The 21,768-nt window shown below is 50.5% G+C and overlaps 1 protein-coding gene across 4 annotated transcripts in view; it reads right to left on the bottom strand.

The window, feature by feature from the left end:
• Nucleotides 1-21,768, bottom strand: part of ZDHHC3 (zinc finger DHHC-type palmitoyltransferase 3) — a 54,361-nt gene that overhangs the window by 4,473 nt on the left and 28,120 nt on the right. For 3 of the 4 annotated variants that reach the window (XM_060162186.1, XM_060162185.1, XM_060162187.1), the window contains exons 4-6: nt 15,453-15,549; nt 14,709-14,790; nt 10,679-10,809 (exon numbers count right to left, since the gene is read on the bottom strand). In XM_060162186.1, the coding sequence (XP_060018169.1) occupies nt 10,679-10,809; nt 14,709-14,790; nt 15,453-15,549 (310 nt within the window). Of the gene's footprint in view, nt 1-3,146; nt 8,214-10,678; nt 10,810-14,708; nt 14,791-15,452; nt 15,550-21,768 lie in introns of those variants that run through there. The other variant, XM_060162188.1, reaches the window with a different exon arrangement.

Genomic DNA, 21,768 nt, shown 5'->3' with positions numbered 1-21,768 from the left:
CGGGCTTCAGTAGTTGCAGCACGTGGGCTCAGCAGTTGCAGCACATAGGCTCTAGAGCGCAGGCTCAGTAGTTATGGTGCAGGGGCTTAGTTGCTCCATGGCATGAGGGATCTTCCCGGACCAGGGCTCGAACCTGTGTTCCTTGCATTGGCAGGCAGGTTCTTAACCACTGCACCACCAGGGAAGTCCTGGGGATGGGATTTTAGATTTGATTTATTTCTGTAGACTTCCCACATGTTCCAAATTTTCACCAAGAAGCAGATGTGACTTTTATAATCAGAACAAAAAAGCTGCTTCAGAAAATGGACCTTATTGACACAACTCTTGAGGGAACCTCACGTGGGTCTGGGGCACAGGATGCTGTGCTATTCACGGTCCGGCCCCTCACCAGGCCTCCCTCCTTAGCGGGAGCGGCAATGGCCAGCTGAGTGACTTGCTTTGGGTATTCTGGGTTCCCTTCTTGGGTGATCATTTGCAGCCTGTTGAGAGAGGCATTCTAACCATGACTGCAGGGGTGCTGGGATGTGGCCACTTGGCAGACCAGGCTGCAGAGGGGACACCCAGAAATGACAAACTGGCTGGGTCTGCACTGACTGAGCTCACTCAAAGCCGTGACTGTGGGTCCTTACAACCACCCCGAGAGGAGGCGGGTGTTAGTACTAACGCTCGTCATAGGGGAAGACAGGGGTTCTGAGAGGCTGTGACAGCGGCCGAAGCTCATCCTCCTGGTTGTGCCTCAGAACCAGGATGAGAACTGGTGTGTTCTCTCTGCTCAATGCATTTTCAATTCTACTGCAAATCCTCACTCAAAGGCAGAGAAAAGCTGCAGAGGGAAATGAAGCAAAAGAGCCCACGGGACAACACAGATGGAAAGATGTATCATGTTCTTATACTGGAAGAATTAATATTGTTAAAATGACCACACTACCCCAGACAATCTACAGATTCAACGGAATCCCTATCAAATCACTATCTGTCTCCTAGAGCAAAGGAAATAAAAGCAAAAATAAACAAGTGAGACCTAATTAACCTTAAACGCTTTTGCATACCGAAGGAAACCATCGACAAAACAAAGACGATCTACAGAATGGGAGAAAATATTTGCAAATTATATGACCAATGAAGGGTTAATATTCAAAATATATAAACAGCTCATACAACTCAATAGCAACAAACAAACAAACAAGCTGCTTAAAAAATGGGCAGAAGACCTGAATAAACAGATCTCCAAAGAGGACAGGCAGATGACCAACAGGCACGTGAAAATATGCTCAACATCACTAATCATCAGAGAAATGCAAATCAAAACTACAATATCACCTGTAAGACTGGCTATCATCGAAAACAATACAAATAACAAATGTTAACAAGGATGTGGAGAAAAGGGAACACTTGTGCACTGTTGGTGGGAATGTAAATTGGTGAAACCACTGTGGAAAACAGTATGGAGGTTTCTCAAAAAACTAAAAGTATAACTACCATATGACCCACCAATTCCACTCCTGGATATATATCTGAAAGAAACAAAAACATTGATTCAAAAAGTTACCGCAGGGCTTCCCTGGTGGCGCAGTGGTTGAGAGTCTGCCTGCTGATGCAGGGGACACGGGTTCGTGCCCCGGTCTGGGAAGATCCCACATGCCGCGGAGCGGCTGGGCCCGTGAGCCATGGCCGCTGAGCCTGCGCGTCCGGAGCCTGTGCTCCGCAACGGGAGAGGCCACAACAGTGAGAGGCCCGCGTACCGCAAAAAAAAAAAAAAAAAAGTTACCGCAAGGTTCAAAGCAGTGCTATTTACAATAGCCAAGACATAGAAGCAACCTAAATGTACGTCAACAGGTGAATGGATAAAGAAGATGTGGTATATATACACAATGGAATATTACTGAGCCATAAAAAAGAACTTTTGCCATTTGCAACAACATGGATGGGTATTATGCTAAGTGAAATAAGTCAGACAGAGAAAGACAAATACTGTATGATATCACCTCTATGTGGAATCTAAAAAATACAAAAACCCAGTAAATATAACAAAAAAGAAGCAGACTCACAGATATAGAGAACAAATTAGTGGTTACCAGTGGGGAGAGGGAAAAGATGTGGGGCGATATAGGAGTAAGTTATTAAAGGTACAAACTGTTCTGTATAAAATAAGCTACAAGGATATATTGTACAACACAGGGAATATAGCCAATATTTTATAATAATTATAAATGGAGTATAACCTTTAAAATTTTTCAATCATATATTGTAACATATAATATTGTACATCAACCATACTTCAATCAAAAAATTTTTTTTAATTAAAAAAAAAAAGAGAGCCCACAGGATGATGATTTTCCCCTGTGGTGGCGTGTTCCCAGAAGAGCACTCTTGGTCTCTACTCAACCTCCTCAGCAAGCTCGTAAAAATGTTCCAGATGGAGCCTGGCCTGCCCACCAGATGAACCTCCTCAGCAGTTAAGTAAACATCCAGGAGTGTCAGCTCTGGGTCTGAAGAGGAGAAAATATTCCAAACGAATCTGATGCACAAGAAAGGCTGAGGGTCTGGACCCTCAGGTTCAGGAGGAGCCAGTGGGGTTTCTTTTTCCTGGTAGGACGCAATTTTGAGCTCTGTGTGGATATAAAGGCGTCCTGAAGGCAGAGTTCTTAAGCTGGAGGTTTGCGGAGGCAGCAGTGATACCCACTTTAGGCTCATGCAGACAAGAATGGTTGATCCCTGGTAAGGGGGCAACAGCCTAAACCAGCACCTCTTGCAGGGAGTGTGTGACTTGGGCCTTTTGGGCCTGGTCTCCCTGGGTGACACATGAGCTGTGATCTATAAACAAACTCACGAATGCCCCAAAATGAATGTACCAGGACTACGGCTCCCCAGCAGGTAGAGACCCAGCATATGCTCTGTAAGGACTCAGCTAAGGCCCACGGAGCAAGAGCAGGAGGTCCCCCTGCTCCCTGCATCTCAGACATAGAAAGTCGGAGGTGCTGCAGCTTATGCAAATGTGTCCTCCTCAGAGATGGCCAGACAACTCTCTCATCAGTGGTTTCACATCTTTTTAGTGCAGCCCACAATAGGAAATACACTTCTGTTGCATATGAGCGCGCGCGTGCACACCCGCCCCACTCCCCCCGGAAGTTTCATGAAACAATATGTATTTTACAAGGTGTAATGCATTATTTTTTATTTCTTTAAAAAAATTCTGTTGCAAACCAATACACTGATCTCACGCATCATGAACAGTTGTGTACATGGTCTGAAAGTACAGCTTCAACAGAGCTAACATTCCCTAAAGCCATACAATGTGCCAGACACCATCCTAACATTTACATTCATTTCTCTCTTTGAATCCTCACAGCAATTTTGTGATTTAGATTATCTCCCTGATTTTACAGACGAGAAAATTGAGGCTTAGGTAAATTACTGCCTAAGGTCACACAGGAAGGAAGTAGCTGAGCAGGGATTTGAACCAAAGACCAAGGCCAGGGCCCAAGGCCCCATCACCCCATGACCTCAGCTGCAGAAATTCAGGGCATCCTTTATGTCCATGTCAGAGCACGTTGTCTTCCCCCCGAAGGTTTTTGCAAACCCTATTCTGCAACGCTTTTCATAATTCCTTGGATCGGCGTCATCAGCTCCCGTGTGCGCAGATGAGGGATCCCTGGGACTCACTCAGTTTTGCTAGGGTTAATCACGAGGCTCAAGTCATTAACGATTTTTTCTTGAGAAAGCGGGGTGGGGGAATGAAGTCTTTGGTTTGGGAGAGTAGACTCGTCAGTGGCTTGTTTCACTGTGAATCCTTTATCCTTTGTTAGGTGATTCTCAGGCAGATATGTATTTAAAAGATACAAGAAAAAGCCACATGGGTGTTGAGGTCCACAGATGGAAACCAAAGGCCAGGACGTTCATGTGCGTGGCCGCGCCAGGCTCTAATCACTCACTGGCCACCGCTCCCACTGGGAGGACCCTGGCTTCACTCTGTCTCATCTCCTTTTGGGATGGTTCTTCCAGAAACCAGCTGGCCAGATAAGATGTGGAGAAAGATTGCTGGACAGACTAACAGTTTGGCTCTCCTTCTAACAAATACTTTCCTTGTTTTCTCAGCATTCATTGGCTGGGGAGGCCGCTGGTTATGAGGGAAGAGGGGCTCACAGTGGGCACAGCCCACCCAGCACCACACTGAGCCCCGCAGCACACAGGATCGCTTAATCAGCAGGCCTTTGGGCAACCCCTGCAAGCCCCAAGTGGATCCTCAGACTTGAACATGCGTCACCATCAACGGGAGGGCTGTGAAAATCCAGATCGCTGCTGCCCCACCCCCTCAGAGTTTCTGATTCAGCAGGTCTGGAATGGAGCCTGAGAATCTGCATCTCTAATAAGTCCCCAGGTGATGAGGATGTTGCTGGTCTGTGGACCACACTTTGAGGTGCACTGCCTCAGTACATCCTCAGCAAGAAGATTCGCAAGAGGGAATCCAGTAAAATCTTCTTCTCTTCACGTATCTTTGACAACTAAGGTCCCCTTTAAGGTTGGAACCCCTCACTTCTACTGGCTGGCTCACCCTGGAGGCTTATGCACTACAAGTTTTCAAGTGAGAAAAACGTAAAACCCATTGGCCTAGTTGGGAGAGCCCAGCCCAGCCTCTCAAAGTCTGGGGTTTCTGTGTGATGCCAACCTCACGTTAAGTGTTTAATAAACATCGTTTAACCTACCTCATCAGGAAGGTGGATTATTTATTTATCTATCTATTTATTTATTTATGGCTGTGTTGGGTCTTCATTTCTGTGTGAGGGCTTTCTCTAGTTGCGGCGAGCGGGGGCCACTCTTCATCGCGGTGTGTGGGCCTCTCACTGTCGCGGCCTCTCTTGTGGAGCACAGGCTCCAGACGCGCAGGCTCAGTAGTTGTGGCTCATGGGCCTAGTTGCTCTGCGGCATGTGGGATCTTCCCAGACCAGGGCTCGAACCCGTGTCCCCTGCATTGGCAGGCAGATTCTCAACCACTGCGCCAGGGAAGCCCCCAGGAAGTTGGATTTTAAAAGCTGGTAACTCAACATGTCTCACTTTGGGTTCTTCCAAGGAAAAAGTATTACAAAGATGAAATGGTATGATTAAAAGGAGACGTAGCACATACATTTCTACCCGAATCCACTTTGTGCATGACGTCACCAAGCCCATGCAAATATGCATAGATTTGTTTGCTCCTAAGCCTTTTGCATGGTCAGTCTGGTTGCTACGAACACAAACAGGAAGTTGACAGGCAGGAAGGAGTCACCTAATCCAACTGGCCAAGTCACCTTCCTCTTTATTTTTCCTTTCCACTCCTCAGAGCCCACATTCTGAAAGACTGTGGCTACTACTGTCTCATTTTCCCATGCACACACCATTCAGTGCTGTCAGGATTCCTGTGCCAAAGCAAAAGGCTAGGGCTGCCTTTGTGTAGAGGTGTCCTCCTTCATCAGACGACTGGGAATACTGAGGAGGGCTCAGGGATGCCTGATTCTTCCTGTCACTATGCTGCAGAAGACAGCCACATTCCTTAGTCATTGTGCTCCTGGCAAAACGTTCTCCATCTCAACAAGATGGAATAGGAAGAACACAGAGAATTTTGAGCTATTCCTATGTTCTGAGTATAGCATTTCACTCTGGCTTGAGAACTGGGGAAAATTCGTTCTTTCAGCCAAAGGGCTCATAAAAACCCAGACAAAATCATACAGGATGTCGGAAGGAGACTCTCCCTCTGGGAAAGATATACGTCGTATGCTTAGGTATAAATGATGAGTTTCTATTTTTAGAATTTGAAAAAAATTCAATACATCTTCAGCACTATCTACTGTATTCCTTAGAAATTCCATGGGAGGAAGAACCAACTTGGGTCACTTAAAAAAATGCCCTTGAAGATGGGGTATTTTGAGGCATCCAAATACTTAAAAATATTCCCTGAGTCCTACTCTCTCTTCTGAAAGCACATGGGAAACAAATGCTATAAAGCAGATTTAAAAGCAGCATTAAAAAAAAAAGCCCAGATCACAGCCTTGACCATGGCGTAAATAGCACAGTAGAGGCAGGTCGAAGTTAATTGACTTAGGAAAGGTCACAGGGTTCCTTGGTTAAACATCCGAGGCATGGTGAAGAGCTCCTCAAAGCGATGTCCCAGGGCGTGTGTGGAAGCTTCCAGTGATTTCCTCTGGCTTGACTTTGCCTTCTGCTGGGTGGGCAGAAGAAAATGGGTCTCTCTCCCAGGCCCAACCCTAGAAGCAAACTCCACAGACCTGATGAGTTTTTCTGTAGCAACTGGGAGCCCACAAGCACAAGAGAAGGGACGCAGGCAGCAGAAAGAGCCAGAGGAGAGAGGCCCGGTGGGGGCACCTTGTCCAAGACGGGGCTGTAAACGTCCTTTAGCGGCAACACAATAGAAACCTCATTCAAGAGAGGAAGCATGCATACATGTCCTTTAAAAGCAATGAAAGAAATGCCCAAACACAGCACACTCACGTTGACTGGATAATCGGCTCTCCCTGAGGGGTAACACTGTGAGAGATGGGAGCTCAGCCAGAACAGGTTTTGGAAAAATTTTATTGCGTTTTGTTTCCATGTGGAAGCACTGACAGAATTGAAAAGAGGCAGCATGTTCCACTTACTTTTCTGAAAGATCACATAGCTAGATGAAGTCTCTCCTCACCCAGGGCTGATTTAATAAACCTCACCCCAAACCCACCCCAAGCAAAAGATAAAAAAAGGTTTGTGGTGATCGCTTAAAAAAACAAATCCATGTTGAGATGGTATTCGGATTTGCGACCTCTGCATTTGATGCGTACTCCCTGTCCCCTCACCTCCCGCCACTGTCTTCAGGCCCTTCCTCCTTCAAATGAGACTCAACACACAAGTATGCAAATGGAAAGAAAAGCTAGTCAGTTTCAGCGCCACAGGCTTAGGTGTGTCTGCCGATTCCAGTGGATGGATGGCCATCTCTCAACTTTAAAATGTTTGGCTGTAATGTTGCCCTTGCATCACGGTCAGCCCACGCAGGATAATGGTCTCCCAGGTTAAAATACAGACAAGACATGGGTATGTGCACATTTATGGGTCTAAAATGTCAGAAAGTAGACCCACTGCAGGGATTTACAAAATGAGGAAGAAGGGGTTGACGGTGGAGCTGAGGCTGTTTCACTTGGCAGTAACACTGCTTAACCGACACCTCGCTAGGAGAGGGAGGGAGGTGGGGAGGTCAGAGAAGAAGCAAACGTTAATGAGGGAAATGTAGTTCGCCTGAAGCTGGGTCATTTTCTTCTTCCTTTGATTGTATAAGGCATTTTGAACTGGAAAAACGTCTTCACATTCTTCCAAATAATCAGAGTTGGAATATAACTGGTGATTCAGAATACAAATAAGACCCCTTTCATCTCCATCCCCCACCCCACAAGTCATTCTACACACCCAGAGCCCATAACGTACAAGGCAGGAAATTGATTTTGTGAATTAGGAGACGAATCGTGTTCACATGGGGGATGAGGCCACTGTGTCAAGGACCCTTTTAAGGGCTCCATCCCTGATCCTGGCCCTCTCAGGTCACAAGGAGTAAGCATCCATCTTCGGTGAGGTTTTAACTCCCATTTGGGCGCTCGCCACTGCCTCCTGGGCAGTGGGAAGTCATGGGCCCTCCTGGCTCTCCTATGCGTCCCAAACAGGTGTCCGGGCCGGTCCATCCACGCACAAGTGTCACGACTCAGTTAGTACAAGGGGGCATGGCCTGGAGACAGCGCCCTCCACATTAGTCATGCCAGACAGACAGCAGAGAGGAAACCAGAGATCAGAGAAGTGATTTTAAAAAGGAAAAAAGAAAAGCAGCTTCGGTCACCAAAAAAATAGAAAGGATGATCTTTTAAAAATAAAACATGGGGACATTTTTTTTTCTCTGCAATGTTCAGCCATTTTACTTGAGACATTAAAAAAAATGTTTTAGAGTAGTTGTTTTGCTTTTTCGGTTTAAACGTTCATGAGAACGGATTGGATGGTAGTGCTGGGATGTGGTTTGTGTCTGAGTGGCAATGCTGGTCAGGGGTCCTTCAGACCACATACTGGTACGGGTCTGCCTTCCCTTGGTCTGGCGTGGCAAAGGGGCTGGCCCAGCCTAGAGAAAAGGGGTGGCCAAAAACGGCTTTCATGTTCATCCATTTTGTTTTTTTAGCCCATCTTCTCTCTTCCTTTTTCAATTGTTCTATTCCCTGAAAACAAGAACAATCATACTTTCAGTCAAGCACTTTACTGCTGTGGTTTTGGGGGAGAGATATCCATTAGCTTGAGGTGAATGGAGTAAATGCTTCCTTATTTTAAAGCCACGAAGCTCATCTACATAGTACATTTTTCTTCTCTTTCTCTCATAAAAAGTGCTAAAGAAAAAAATCATAATTTTTTTTTTGGGGGGTGGGCATATAGGCACACATGTATAAGTCCCTCCAGGAAGGAAGGGACAAATGAGCAAAGTCAGCAGGCCCCTAAGCCACTGTTCCTAGTTGTGCAATCCAGTGTTTTGTTAAGTGAGTCCTTGTTGGGTCTGCAGAGGCGCTTCAGGCCTGGTTCTGAGCTGTGTGTGCGGGAGCACTGTGAAGGCTGGGGCGCAGGAAGCCTCAGCTGGCGGGGAGCTTGAGATCATGATAGCCAAGGACGGCCATTAATTTGGGAACGGTTCATGGTAAGTCTGAAGCTACTATGACCACTTTGCAGACAAAAAAAAGAACCAAGTCAAAGGACCAGCTCTGGTGCTGTTAGGCCCCCCAGCCTGGGAGGCCAAGGAGCGCCCTGCTTAGCAGGACTGGCGAGGCACAGTGGAGGAGGTGGAACAGGAGGGAGAGGTCACCACAGAGGAGGAAGGAGAGGGATTAGTATAGGTTAGAAGGGCCGCACGGACAGACCGCTCAGCCTCAGCCTCAGCCCCGGCAAAGGCCTTCCTGTGCTCCTTTGGGGAGAAGTGTGACCCAAGGCCACCTCAGCAGTTGTCACAGAGCCCGCACGACCCCCTGGCCAAGTCTCACAAGAAAAATGTGGCCTGGGGGAGCAGGCTGATCCCTCCCTTTTCCCTTCTCCTGAAGGAGCTGGTCGGCGGGTGGGGCCGGAGGACAGGGGGGAAGCAGCCTGGCAGGAGCCTGGCCAGGGGCCTGTCTGCTGTGGTCTCTGTGAGGTAGAGGCGCAGGGGTGGGGCCTGAGGGGACAGCCCAGTCTGAGTCTGGGCAGTGGGAGGTCATGGGCCCTCCTGGCTCTCCTATGCATCCCAAACAGGTGTCCCGGTCGGACACCAAGGTTCACAGCCTAGGGCCCTGGGACAATAGAGGCCAAGGGCAAGATGCCCTTTCCCATGAGCTGCAGGCCCTTGGCTTCTTTCTCCTTTCCTTTCAATGTGACTCCCTTTAGGAGTACCCTTGAGGGGGAAGAACAACTAGGACCAGGGCCATGAGAGTTTTCCTTCTAGCTCCCCCAGACCATGGCTTGTGTGGCCTGGGGGGGTGTCCCAACAGCGGGTAGGGCCAGATAGTCACCTCTGGGTTCCCTGCAGGTCTTACGCAGAGAAGTTTGTCACATTTACTGCATGGATACACAGCTGGATCTACACCACTGGCTACTATTTTTACAGACACTCTTTTATAATGATATGAATGCTTATAAAAGAAAAAAGGTGCTGAGAGGCACCCAACCTTCTAAACCATGGGGAATTGCCGCAGATCCAAATGGTGGTGCCTTGGCAGCCGGCAGCATCGTCCTTCTCCACATGCTGAATTTCCACACCCACAGGAATGGGGCCTCAGCAGCAGCAGCAACAACTGAGTCTTCCTATGAGCCTCCATCTAAGGCTGACTACCCAATCGGCCGAAGTTCCCCCAGAGAACCCTAGACGATTGTTGAGAGCTGCTACCTGAAGGGGACTTTGGGAAGCCAGGAGGAACTCATGACCTCACCCCAGAGCTAAGGGCTGCCCTTCCTCCTGGGGCCCCTTACCCAGACCCCAAACCCAAACAGGGAAGAAATGCCCACATCACAGCCACGGACTGACCACCTGGAGGCTTCTGGACACCTTAGGAAGGTTGAGAGGTAGTGGCAGTGGCACCAGGGGTATGGGCTCCAGCTTGGCTGGGCCAGCAGCTTCAAAGCTCCCAGAGAAGGAGCTGTGAGCAGGGCGGAAGGTGGGGGCAGGTAGAAGGCAGCAGATGAGGACCAGAGCCGGGTCTTGCTGCCCACTGCTCTGGGGGCTCAAGCTGAGCTGTCTCCTGACTCCATCCTCAGGACCTGTTCGTGAAGGCACCTTCTCTGGGAAGCTGACCCTGTCTGTGCCACCTGGGTCAGGGTGGCCTTTGTCCACCACCTGTCTCCAAGCCTGTGGCCACTGGATGGGAAGGGCATCCCAGTGCCTAGCAGAATGCCTGACCCAGAGCTGTGTATAAGACAGAACCATCACGGTAAGGTGGAAGGGCTCGTAACAAAAGGGAACCCTTTGCCGAGGCTGCGGGGCCCCATTCCTGGTGTGATGTGAGTGCCAGTCCCAAGTGGGGAGGAAGAAGATCCCGAGTCACTGCAAATGGAGGAATGTGCCCTGCACACCCAGGGCCTGGCCGCTGGGCTCCCAGGTCTGGCCTGCAAGCAGCCCTCCCCCTACCCCAGCTGTGGAGGTAGATGGTGAGCAGGCTGCCCACTTGCTTACCGTCTCATCCGTGCAGATGGAGTGTACCTGGGTCCCAAACATGACTGATGTGAAAATGAGGAAGAGCAGCCCCTCGAAGCACAGGAGGATGAGGAGGATCACTGTGGTGGGTGGCGAGAAGGAGCTGCACTCTGAAAGAGAAGGGACACGTGGGGCTCAGGGCTGCCCCTCGCCACCCCCAGGGCTCCTCTCTGGCTTCGAGGCCATGGCAGGGGCCGTCCTCTCCCACACCTGGCCGCACCAGCTCTCCCTCAGGAAAGCCCTCCTCAGCAGGCTGGACCTTGCCGGCTTCCCCTCCCTCACACACACCACTCCCTGCTCTCCGTCCCTCTTCCTGGACAGCACGGGTGTCTGCATCCTGGTGCCAAGCACAGTACCCAGCACAGTCTGGAAGGACCAGAAGGACTCAGAGCTGAGGCACGAAGGCCTGATGACACCACAGGGAGACCCTCCTCTCCTCAGAGAGCAAAATGCAGGTTGCACAGGTGGAGGGGCCTCAGTCCAGGCCTGGTTTGGCCGTGGGTTTTCTGGGCATTCCTGTGCCTCTATCTGCTCACGGGTGAGAGGAAAAGCCAGGTCTGGAGGATCACTCAGTGGCTGTGGGATCCACAGCTCGGCAGGGCGCAGTCTAAGTGCTGGGGCTTGGCCTGACCCAGTAAGCCCCACGGGGAAGGCCCGTTCTCGGGAGCATCTGCGTCCCTGAGACAGTCAGTCCTGAAGCTGGGGAGCTGACAGAAGAGCCACCTGGCCCAGAGCAGACACTTTCACTCCCCTGGCCCCTACTACGACCTCATCCTGACCTGGGTGTGACCCGAGGCAAGTCCTTGTCCCTCTCCAGGCCTCTACTCCCTCCACTGTAGAGCAGTGAGGTTTGACCAGATGTGTGGTTTTGTTTTAGGCAGCAGAATCCTTTGTCTGAGTAGTGTCTAAGTCAGAAATCCAGCCCACTGAAAAGCAGAGGTGCTGAGGGAGCTGGTAGGGGGTGAGCAGGCAGAGGACCCCTTCTCTGGCTGTTCACCATCAAGGCAGCTTCTCAGGAGAGCCCTGGACCACCTTGGGAGACAGCGGCCCCACTTGTAGCACTGGTCCAGGCCCCTTGGTTGGCACTCACTACCCAAGGACTCCTGCCCTTGCCAACAGCTGCCGGGCCTGTGACACCCGGGCCGTGGCCCATGTTTCTGGCTCTTGCAGTGCTCTGGCCTGTTTTCCTGACAGAAGGGGTCTGGTCCTGCAGGGCAGAGCTGGGCTTCACTGGGCTTTGGGAATTCAGGGAGTAAGTGCCCCCTCCAAGCTGCCCTGCTAGCTCCCTCACAGGAATGTCAGGAGAGGAAAAGGACATAAATCTGGAATGAGCTTAGAGACACACCAGCACTGAATGGGTGGCAGGGTAAGAGCATCTTGTCTAAATGCCGTATCTCCCCACATCTTCCTCAGAACTTAACACCTCCACATGACTTCCCTTCTTGGTTCCTTGCTGGGCAGGGTGTGGTTAGGGTGGCCCAGCAGCCTGACGGGCTGGCCCTGGGTGGCCACAGCTGGGGCAGGTACCTGCCTGGCTTCTGGGCTGGTCAGGGTGGTGGGCAGGACAAGGCAGACAGGGTGGGCATGGATCCTGTACCAACTCCTGACTATGAACTCTCACTAACATCCTGACCTTCCCCTCTCTAGCTTGGGCTGGAACTGTGGCAGTCACGAAAATGGGGAGACATGGTGTTATGGACTAAATTGTAAACCACCCCCTGAAATTCACATGCCAAAGCCCTAACCCCCGAAGTGATATTATTTGGAGCCAGGGCCCTTGGGAGGTAATGAGGGTTGGAAGAGGTCATGAGGGTAGGGCCCTCGTGATAGGATTAGTTCTCTTATGAAAAGAGGCACCAGAGAGCTTGCTTCTCTCTCTCTGCCATGTGAGGACACAAGAGGAGAGGGCCGTCTGCAAGCCAGGAAAAGGGTCCTCACCAGGAATGGAATTGGTTGGTACCGTGACCTTGGACTTTCCAGCCTCCCAGACTGTGAGGAATGAATGTTTTAGCCTCCCAGTCTATGGTATCTTGTTATGGCAGCCTGAGGTGACTAATACCCACGGGATTTCTCTTCCCCTAGATGAGGTCAAGCCAGGCAGAGATGGGGGCAGGACCGGGGAGATACACTAAGTCCCCTACATACAAACCTTCAAGTTGCGAACTTTCAAAGACGTGAACGTGTGTTTGCATGTCCAATTACGTTAGTTGGATTATGTTAGTTGGGTACCTAGGCTAACATTGTTGGACTTCACGAAAAAATTGGACTTATGAACGCACTCTTAGAACAGAACTTGTTCGTATATAGCAGACTTACTGTAGAAGGGGGGCAGATGCAAACTACAGAGGCAGGGAAAGCCTCAATATCTGGTTGGGAACTAAAGATACTGTCCTTTTCACAGCCTCACAAGTTCTGGGGGAAATAATAGCAAGAAAAAGCCTGAGAAGTCAGCATGTGCAGGAAGAGCAAAACTCCTAAAAAATGATGAAATGAAGGGGGGAACCAATCAATGGAAAAAGAATGAAAATATGATGTTTCTGCTCAAGATGTGTCTCACAGATGTATGTGTGAAAGATGGAGCCCAGCAGGTGGCCTCTCTTAATTCCTCCAGTATCTGTAGTAGTCTTCCCCTTATCCTTGGTTTTGCTTTCTGCAGTTTCATTTACCTGTAGTCAACCTCAGTGCAAAAATATTAAACGGAAAACTCCAGAAATAAACAATCCATAGGTTTTAAAGTACAAACTGTTCTGAGTAGCGCGATGAAATCTCACGCCATCTTGCTCCGTCCACCTGGGACGTGAACCATCGCTTTGTCCAGCATATCCATGCTGCATATGCTACCTACTACCTCGGTTACCAAATCAACTACTGTGGTATCACAGTGCTTGTGTTCAAGTAACCCTTATTCTACTTAATAATGGCCCCAAAATGCAAGAGCAGTGATGCTGGCAATTCAGATACTTTCTTACTGTGCCTAATTTATAAATTAAACTTCATCATAGGTATGTATGTATAGGAAAAAACATGGTATATATAGGGTTCTGTACTATCTGAGGTTTCAGGCATTCCACTGGGGGTCTTGGAACATATCCCCTGCAGATAAGGTGGGACTACTGTACTAAAAATTGTTTTCTTATAACTTATTTTTATTCTTCTTTAAAAAAATTGAAATTTTATTTATTTTTTCAGCATCTATATTTTTCCCTCAGGATTTATGCAATCTTGTGGTTGGAGTTCCTTCCTCAGCATGTGCACTTTTTTTTTTTTTTTTGCGGTACGCGGGCCTCTCACTGTTGTGGCCTCTCCCGTTGCGGAGCACAGGCTCCGGACGCGCAGGCTCAGCAGCCATGGCTCACGGGCCGAGACCGGGGCACGAACCCACATCCCCTGCATCAGCAGGCGGACTCTCAACCACTGCGCCACCAGGGAAGCCCGCATTTGCACATTTAAATGAGATACTTCAAAAGCAGGAAGAATTTGTCTACAATCTTAACGTAAATTGGTGATTAAGCAGTTAAAAAAACAACCATCTCACACACACACACACACACACACACACACACACACACACACACACACAAAAGATTAACGAAAACCATCCATGTCCTAGCCAGAAAGTTAAAAATGGATTTCTGCAAGGTTGGAATAAAATGACCTTCAATTAAAGCTCCTCACTTAAAGACATGGAAGCAAAAGCTCTCTCTGCAGGCACAGCTCCACTCCAGGGAATGCACCGCCCTGCTGGAGGCCTGCATTTTCCCTGGGCTCACTCAGGCTAGAGGGTCTGTCCAACTCACTACATTACCTGTAGAACTGACTTTAAGGGGCTGCTTTTTTTCATGAAGAGATATTTGGGCCTCTGCTGTTTCTTCCCTGATAGGTCCATGGGCTTGCAGGAGATCTAATAAAATGAGGTTGGCCCCTGGCACCAAGACGGAAACAAAGAGCCCACCCTGCTTGGGTCATGCGTCCCCCTGCAGCATGGAGGGAAGCCCTGGCACATACTCACTTGTCCAGTCTTCTTCAAAGCAATGCAGGAAGTGGAATCCCACCATGATGAGGGCGTGCAAGGAAATGAGAGCTATGTACATCTGAAACAGGAAAGCAGTGCAGACGCCATTGTTGTGAGAACCTTCTGGCCGTGAAGGCTCCCGGGACGGGGTGCTCTGAACCTCCCATTCAGGAACACTTAGGCTGAGGGCTGAGCAGGAGGGGGGCCAGAGAGGCACCTGGTGATTTCTCCACTGGTCCCCCGCCCCCAACCCTGGGTCTGAGGTGAGTGGCCATTCACTGGTAGCGTGTGGGACAAGAACAGAAACAAGCACGTGTCACCAGGTGTGACCTGGGCTGCCCTGGGGGCTCCAGGCCGGCTGCTGCTCCTCACTTGAAAGGTCAGGGCGCTGACTGCCATTGGCCCCTCCAGCCCTCAGGCTAGATACACTCCGCCTACCTGCAGCTGAGGGAGGGTTGCCGCCTTCTTTAGCTACTTAGGTCGGACACCAGGCATAGAGGCCCAGAACATGGCCCTTGCTTATAGCTAATCAACTTGAGTCAATTTTCTAGATGCTCAAGTGAAGGGCACAGGAACGGGCACTTGTTGAACCAAGGAGAGCTCTGGCAGAAAGGCGGAGGTCTGCGTGGCCAGGCACTATTCTGAACAGCAGCAAAGAACACTGTGAGTGCTGACAATTCGAAGGAACAGAGCTCTCCATTGCTTCACAGAGGGTGGGGCAGAATTCGGAAGCTGACTTACTGTAAACAGGACGAAGTACTTCTGGTTGTTCTCGCCAACACAGTTATTGACCCAGGGACAGTGGTGGTCCATCTTCCGAATGCACCGCTTACAAACACTGAAAGAGCCGCAAGGCAGATCTTTAGGGGGGTCCTCACGGGGGCGGGAGGGTCGAGGGGACTCAAAACCCATGCTCCTGCACCACTCCTGGCAAGTGGCCTCTAGGGCGCCACCCAATGTTTTGCTGCATGTGTGTTGCAAGGGGCTTGGAAGGCAGGGCCAGGACCTCCAGGGTCACAATCATTCCAAACAAGGGGACAGTTATCCACCTCCAAGGCCCCTTATCTTGTTTCACATAAAAACAGGCTGGAACGACATGGCTGAGAAAGAGACTGCTCTCCTGAGGTAACAGTGGGCTGAAAATGTGGTTTACTGAGAGGACAGAAAGAAGCAGCACTTTCAAAAACCTGACAGGATGAGATGGGATACAGCTGCTCCTAATTTCCCCCCAAAGACCAAAAACCTGACCAGGGAACCTCCCAGGGTGCGGCTGACGAGAGAGAGCGCTAGAAGAGTTCAGAGTGGGGTCACGAGCAGTGCGTCACATGGCGGCAGGAAGTCCCCCTCTAAGGACCTTGCAGCTCTAAGATAATATCCACTTAGCCCAAAACAGCAGAAAAGTCATTTGAGCTTAAGTGTTGATCAGAAATCCCACTAATTTGCAAATTACTAACTTGTTACTGGGATAATTTTTGGACTGAGACTGTTTGAAGCTTTGTTATTTGATAGCAAATACCTTCCCCACCCCTTTTTGGACCATACAAGTAAGAATCTGAAACAAGAGCACAAGGCTAATGGGACCTCAAAAGCAACTACTCCCAAAGCTCAAGTTCAGGAAGACCAATTTGCCAATAGATGGGCTCATTAAAAATTGTTTCTTGGGGCTTCCCTGGTGGTGCAGTTGTTGAGAGTCCGCCTGCCGATGCAGGGGACACGGGTTTGTGCCCCGGTCCGGGAAGATCCCACATGCCGCGGAGTGGCTGGGCCTGTGAGCCATGGCCGCTGAGCCTGTGCTCCGCAACAGGAGAGGCCACAACAGTGAGAGGCCTGCGCACCACAAAAAAAAAAAAAAAAAAAAAAAAAAAAATTGTTTCATTCTCAATTCATTAAAATAGGCTCCCTAACATTTATCTTGGGGGCAGTATTTGTTCAAAACAGTTTGAAATACTATAAATACAAGCTTGGAAATAATAGAATTATATATATTTTTGACAGTCCCTTAGTTTACACCAGCTTTTCTTTCTAGTAGTTTCCATAACCAACTTTATCTCAGGTTCTTACTAAGGTGGGCTATGGTGGGTGGACCCTGGGGGAAGGGTTGGCTCAGGGGCCTGCTGAAGAGAAGGCTGCCTCGTGCTCACACACAGTGCTCGCTGAGCTCTGGCTGACCCACAGAGAGGGCAGGGATGGCGCAGAAGGAGCTGTTCTGGGCATGGAGGCAAGCTGTTCCCAGACCGCAGACCGGGAAGCACAGACCACTCTGAAGGAGGGCTCACCTGCACCCCAAGGGGGAGGCGTGGGCTTTTCTAAGCATGGCATGAGCTCTGGTGGCAAGGCAGACCTGGGTCTCCCCCTGCCCCCCACAGGACGTGAATACCGTTATAAGAGAAAGTGAGAACAGATGCTGGCTCAGACGAGTGGTGGGGTCATTCTGGTCTCCACCCTTGTTCTTCCCACAGCTTCAAGGGGTCATGATAACACAGGCATATGGGGAATGGGCACATTTCAGAGATGCTGAACCAGCTCCAGAAATCTCCTTGGGAGCCAGGAAGGCGGGGTAAGAAAAGGACGCATGAAAGGGGCATGGAGGGCAATAAAGAGAAAGCCAGGTACCAGCAACTCCATTACTTGATCAATCAATCTCTCTCTCTCTCTCTCTCTGTATGTTACCGATTTGAATGAATGAATGAAAGAACGGGTAACACTTGTTCCCAGTGTACAATCTTGAAAGTACAGACAAGTAGGCAGTAAAGCTCCCTGCATTCTGGGCCTCAGCCAACACATTCCCACCATGGAACCACCCCCGTAGCCCATGTCTTGTATGTCCTTCCTCAGCTCTGGGGTTTCTTAATCCCCTCCCTCTCTGGGGAGCTCCTGAGGGTAACCACCTCCCTGCTCTGGACTCTTGAGCAGTTTTTCTTCCACTTGTACTTCTTTGTAAAAGGGGTTTCAGGTGGGTGCTCTGAGGCAGTGTTTGCTCAGCAGCAGAGAGGTGCCAAATGGCCTGACATCTTCTGAAAGCTGTCTAAGAGATTAAGCAAATCTGTCCTTTGCTCTCCCCTCCCAGCCTCTCTGAAGAGGCCAGGTGTGAACCCTGGGAAGCTGGGTTTCACAATGGGCTAAGTTTCACTGGGCAGCCAAATTAGAACACTACTCATCCTTCTAGAAGTAGGCAGGAGTACAGCCCACTGAGAGCTGCAAAAGTTGTCCAGAGTGTTGGTCTCTGAGTTTCCTATTTGCAAAGACAGGAAATGCCAAGATGGCGCCTCTCCCTCCGGCTTACAGAGTTGTTCAGAAGCGGGCTCCTGGGGCAGGTGGTAGTGCACGTGGGTGGTGGAGGTCCATCCATGTATGTGGCTGGAGGCGCTGTTTAGAGGCTAACTGACCCACGGCTCACAAAACACCCAGCCTGAATGGCTCTGGGGCTGGGGCCTGGAGAGCACCAAGGGCAAGGCCTGGTCCCTCAGTGGGCCAAGTGAAGGGTGTTCCAGGCCCAGGGGGTGACTGCCCACACCTGCCTGGCTATTTCATCTCAGGCACCAGCCCTCAGGGGGAGGACGAAAAAATGTGAGCCTTCCACAACGCCTGACACCCCACTGGGAATCAGGCACCTCAGAGTCAGTCTTCTTCCCAGTCCCCACAGCACAGTGGGCTCACTGGTGTCCCCTCTCCAGACACAGCAGGGCAGCTCAAGCACAGCAACCAGGGAAGGCTCCCAGAGGGCCCTTTCTCCACTCTTGCCTCCTGGCGAAATCCACCTTCCCTGGGGCTCCTGCCTGCACTCCTCTCTTGTACCAACTCCAGTGTCTCCTGTGCGAGACGCTGTGGACACAGACATGTCCTAAGCATTCAATGGCAGCTGCTAAAAAGACCAAATGTCTTCAATGGAGGTATTTGGGGTGTTCCTACCTTCAGGGTTTCCCAGGCCCCTCCCATTTTTTTTTGTTGGTTTGTTTTTTTAATTTATTTTTGGCTGTGCACGGGCTTTCTCTAGTTGCGGCAAGTAGGGGCTATTCTTTGCTGCGGCGCGCAGGCTTCTCATTGCGGTGGCTTCTCTTGTTGCGGATCACGGACTCTAGGTGCGTGGGCTTCAGTAGTTGTGGCACGTGGGCTTCAGTAGTTGCGGCACGTGAGCCCTAGAGCATGCAGGCTTCAGTAGTTGTGGCACACAGGCTCAGTAGTTGTGGCTCGTGGGCTCTAGAGCACAGGGTCAGCAGTTGTGGCACATGGGCTTAGCTGCTCCGCAGCATGTGGAATCTTCCCGGACCAGGGCTTGAACCCATGTCCCCTGCATTGGCAGGAGGATTCTTAAACACTGCACCACCAAGGAAGTCTCCCCCCCGGCCCCCGCCTTTTTAAATCCTGGTTTTACAAGAGGGAGGATGCTTCTCTCCTTTTCCTCCAGGTACCCTACCATTTTCAGTCCCCAGAGCACTTCCTTCGCAAGCTTGGAAGAGCCCAACAAGCTCACCGGATCGTGTGTATTCAGGTTCCCTGGGGCTCATGCTCCCTCTCCAGGGAGGTACAAGAGCCCTTCCTTGGCACTCAGCCCCCAAGGAGCAGGCTGAGGTCCTCTTGCCCACCCTAAGTGATGGCCCTGTGACTCTCCCTACAGCGGCACCCACCAAACTGTATCACGGCAGACAAGTGCATCTGCCCTACCTGGGCAGGAGGCCCCTGGGTCAGGGCCATGTCCCATCCACCACTACAGTCCACAGCCAAGCCTGGGGCCCCGCTTAGCAAGGGTTGGAGGAGTGAAGGCTCTGACACTATAGATGGGGAACTGGGCTCCACCACCTCAGGCTGGGATGCCACAATAGATGAAGAGAAAAAATCATAGCAAGGAGGTACCAAGGGGACCATGCTCCCCATATAGGTTTTCATCTCACACCTCATTCACTCACTATGATTAAAATTATAAGCAAAAAAGGCATCTATAACATCCTGACCCCAGCTCAGACAATGTGGGGTAAGGCAGTACCCAAACAGGGTAAGGCCAGTGGAAAGAACACATCTCTCAGATCACCACTTTGGGCTCTGGGCAAAGAAACTTAGCTTCTCCAAACCACCCTCTGTAGAACTAGCCCTGCTCTCTCAGGGTTAGAGATGATGTGTGTAAAATGCTTTAAAACCAATGCTAGTGCAATATAAATTTATCAGTAACTGATAAACAAGCTGGCAGGGGCCCTAAGCAGTCCCCAGCTGTCTCATCTCAGTGTGTGTGTGTTTGTTGGGAGGTGGGGAGGGGTGTGAGGCTTTGCCAAGGTCAGAGGTCTCCACCGCCTGTGCAAGAACCTAACACATAAGCCTAACACTTTGGCTGTCCCCGTTAGCATGACCCACCCACCCCAAGGATTTTAACAGGCTTCAATGATCCTCAACGCCAGGATGAAAGGAGCCTGCTTGGAAGGAAGACCCAGCCACGTATCACCAGGCTGGAAGGAACACCTACAGGTGCAAGATCAGGGAATATTTGTGGTACCCATCAGAGCTCAGGGAAAAGAGTTTTAAATTCCATGACACTACTGGGAGGAGAGGAAGCAAAGAGCTGGGCACAGACACATGCCCCTTCACCTGAGCAGGAAGACTGACACCAACTTTCTCTAGCAGGGCAGCAGGCCCCTTGGCTCACCCAGTCACAAACCCAGCTCTGTTTGGTGTGCTGGGGATTCTGCTTATCCAAAACCATGGGTCCCCAGATGGCCTGGGCCACCACAAGCCACCACAAAGGAGCAGGTGTCAGCATACATTTCCTGACACAGGAACAGGCGATGCACAGGCATCCTCACTCAGGTTCATCTGAGTCAGCAGCTCGTGTTTTGCTCAAGCTGATTTGTTTATTAGCACTCAAGAATACCTCCCTTGGATCATCCTGGGGAGAGAGGTGAGGAGGAGGCGGTGAGGAAAATGCCAGGCGGTGGAGGCTGCCAAGGGCTCAGGGACGAAAGAGAAAAGAACCACTGTGGTCACCCAAGTTCTTTCTATAAAGTTCACACTTCCCTGTTTCTGGTCCAGCCTATGTAAACCCAGCACATCCCCAACGCTCACACATTCCTCCATTAACAGATAGATATTCATACTTAATCCTCACAAGCTAAGGAGGAACAACCCATTTTACAAAGGAGAAAGCTGGGGCTCTGAGAGATGTGGTGCCTGGCCCACAGTCCCCAGTGTGGCAGGGACAGCGCTGCCTTTCCAATGCTGACCTCTCCAACTTCAAGGCAGGAGCCCGCTCCACCACACTGGAGGAATGTGCCCGGAGGAATCACATCACCCAGGGGATGAGAAGAGCTGGGTTCCCGAGCCTCGGGGTGGTAGGAAAAGGCTAGACTGATGCCTCCATCTCAGGCACAAGAAGAAAGCATTGAATTAGTTTCTAATACAGATTTCAGAAACAAGATGACCCAGACACAGAAAACCCCACAGGAGATGGCAGTTCCCATGGTCCCTGCCCAAGCTCCTTGGCCCTCACCCTTGAGAAGTGGCAACTAGCTGGGGAGGTCTCCAGATCGCTCTCTCAGACAGACAGAAAAAGATACAGAAAAATATGCATATGGTTATATCAAGTTACACAAGTCATGCCAAACTAGAGTTCTAGTGGAAAGAGCCCCAGACTCGGAGCCAGACACACCAGGAACCAATCCTGTCTCTCGTAGTCACCGGCTGTGTGACCCTGGAGCAGCCACTTAACCGCCTTGAGCCTTAATTCCTCATCTAGGGAGGGTCATGCCTAGGGCAGAGCTATCTCTGGGGGTGAGCATGGGGATGACGATGATGAGACGGGGTGGGCTGAGGTGCCTGAGACACAGCAGGTATTGGGAGCTGACCATGGCATCTGGATGTTCAGACCGACTGCCCTCCTCCAAAAGGTGGGCAGTGCGGCCCGCACAGAAAAGCCACCTTTCAGCCGCTCGGACCTCGCACAAAACCCAGATGCTTCCACAGCCTCAGGACGACGATACCTCCTGACATCAGGAGCCAGTTCATTCCTCCACAGCCCCTCTCCACCCCGAACACATGCTAGTGTGAAAAAGGGACTAAGTGACAGGTTCGTTAT

The sequence above is a fragment of the Lagenorhynchus albirostris genome, chromosome 10 (genome assembly GCF_949774975.1).
Source record: "Lagenorhynchus albirostris chromosome 10, mLagAlb1.1, whole genome shotgun sequence".
Lineage (NCBI taxonomy): Eukaryota > Metazoa > Chordata > Mammalia > Artiodactyla > Delphinidae > Lagenorhynchus > Lagenorhynchus albirostris.
Note: the sequence above shows the minus strand (reverse complement) of the source record. Positions and strands in the feature narration are given on the sequence as shown.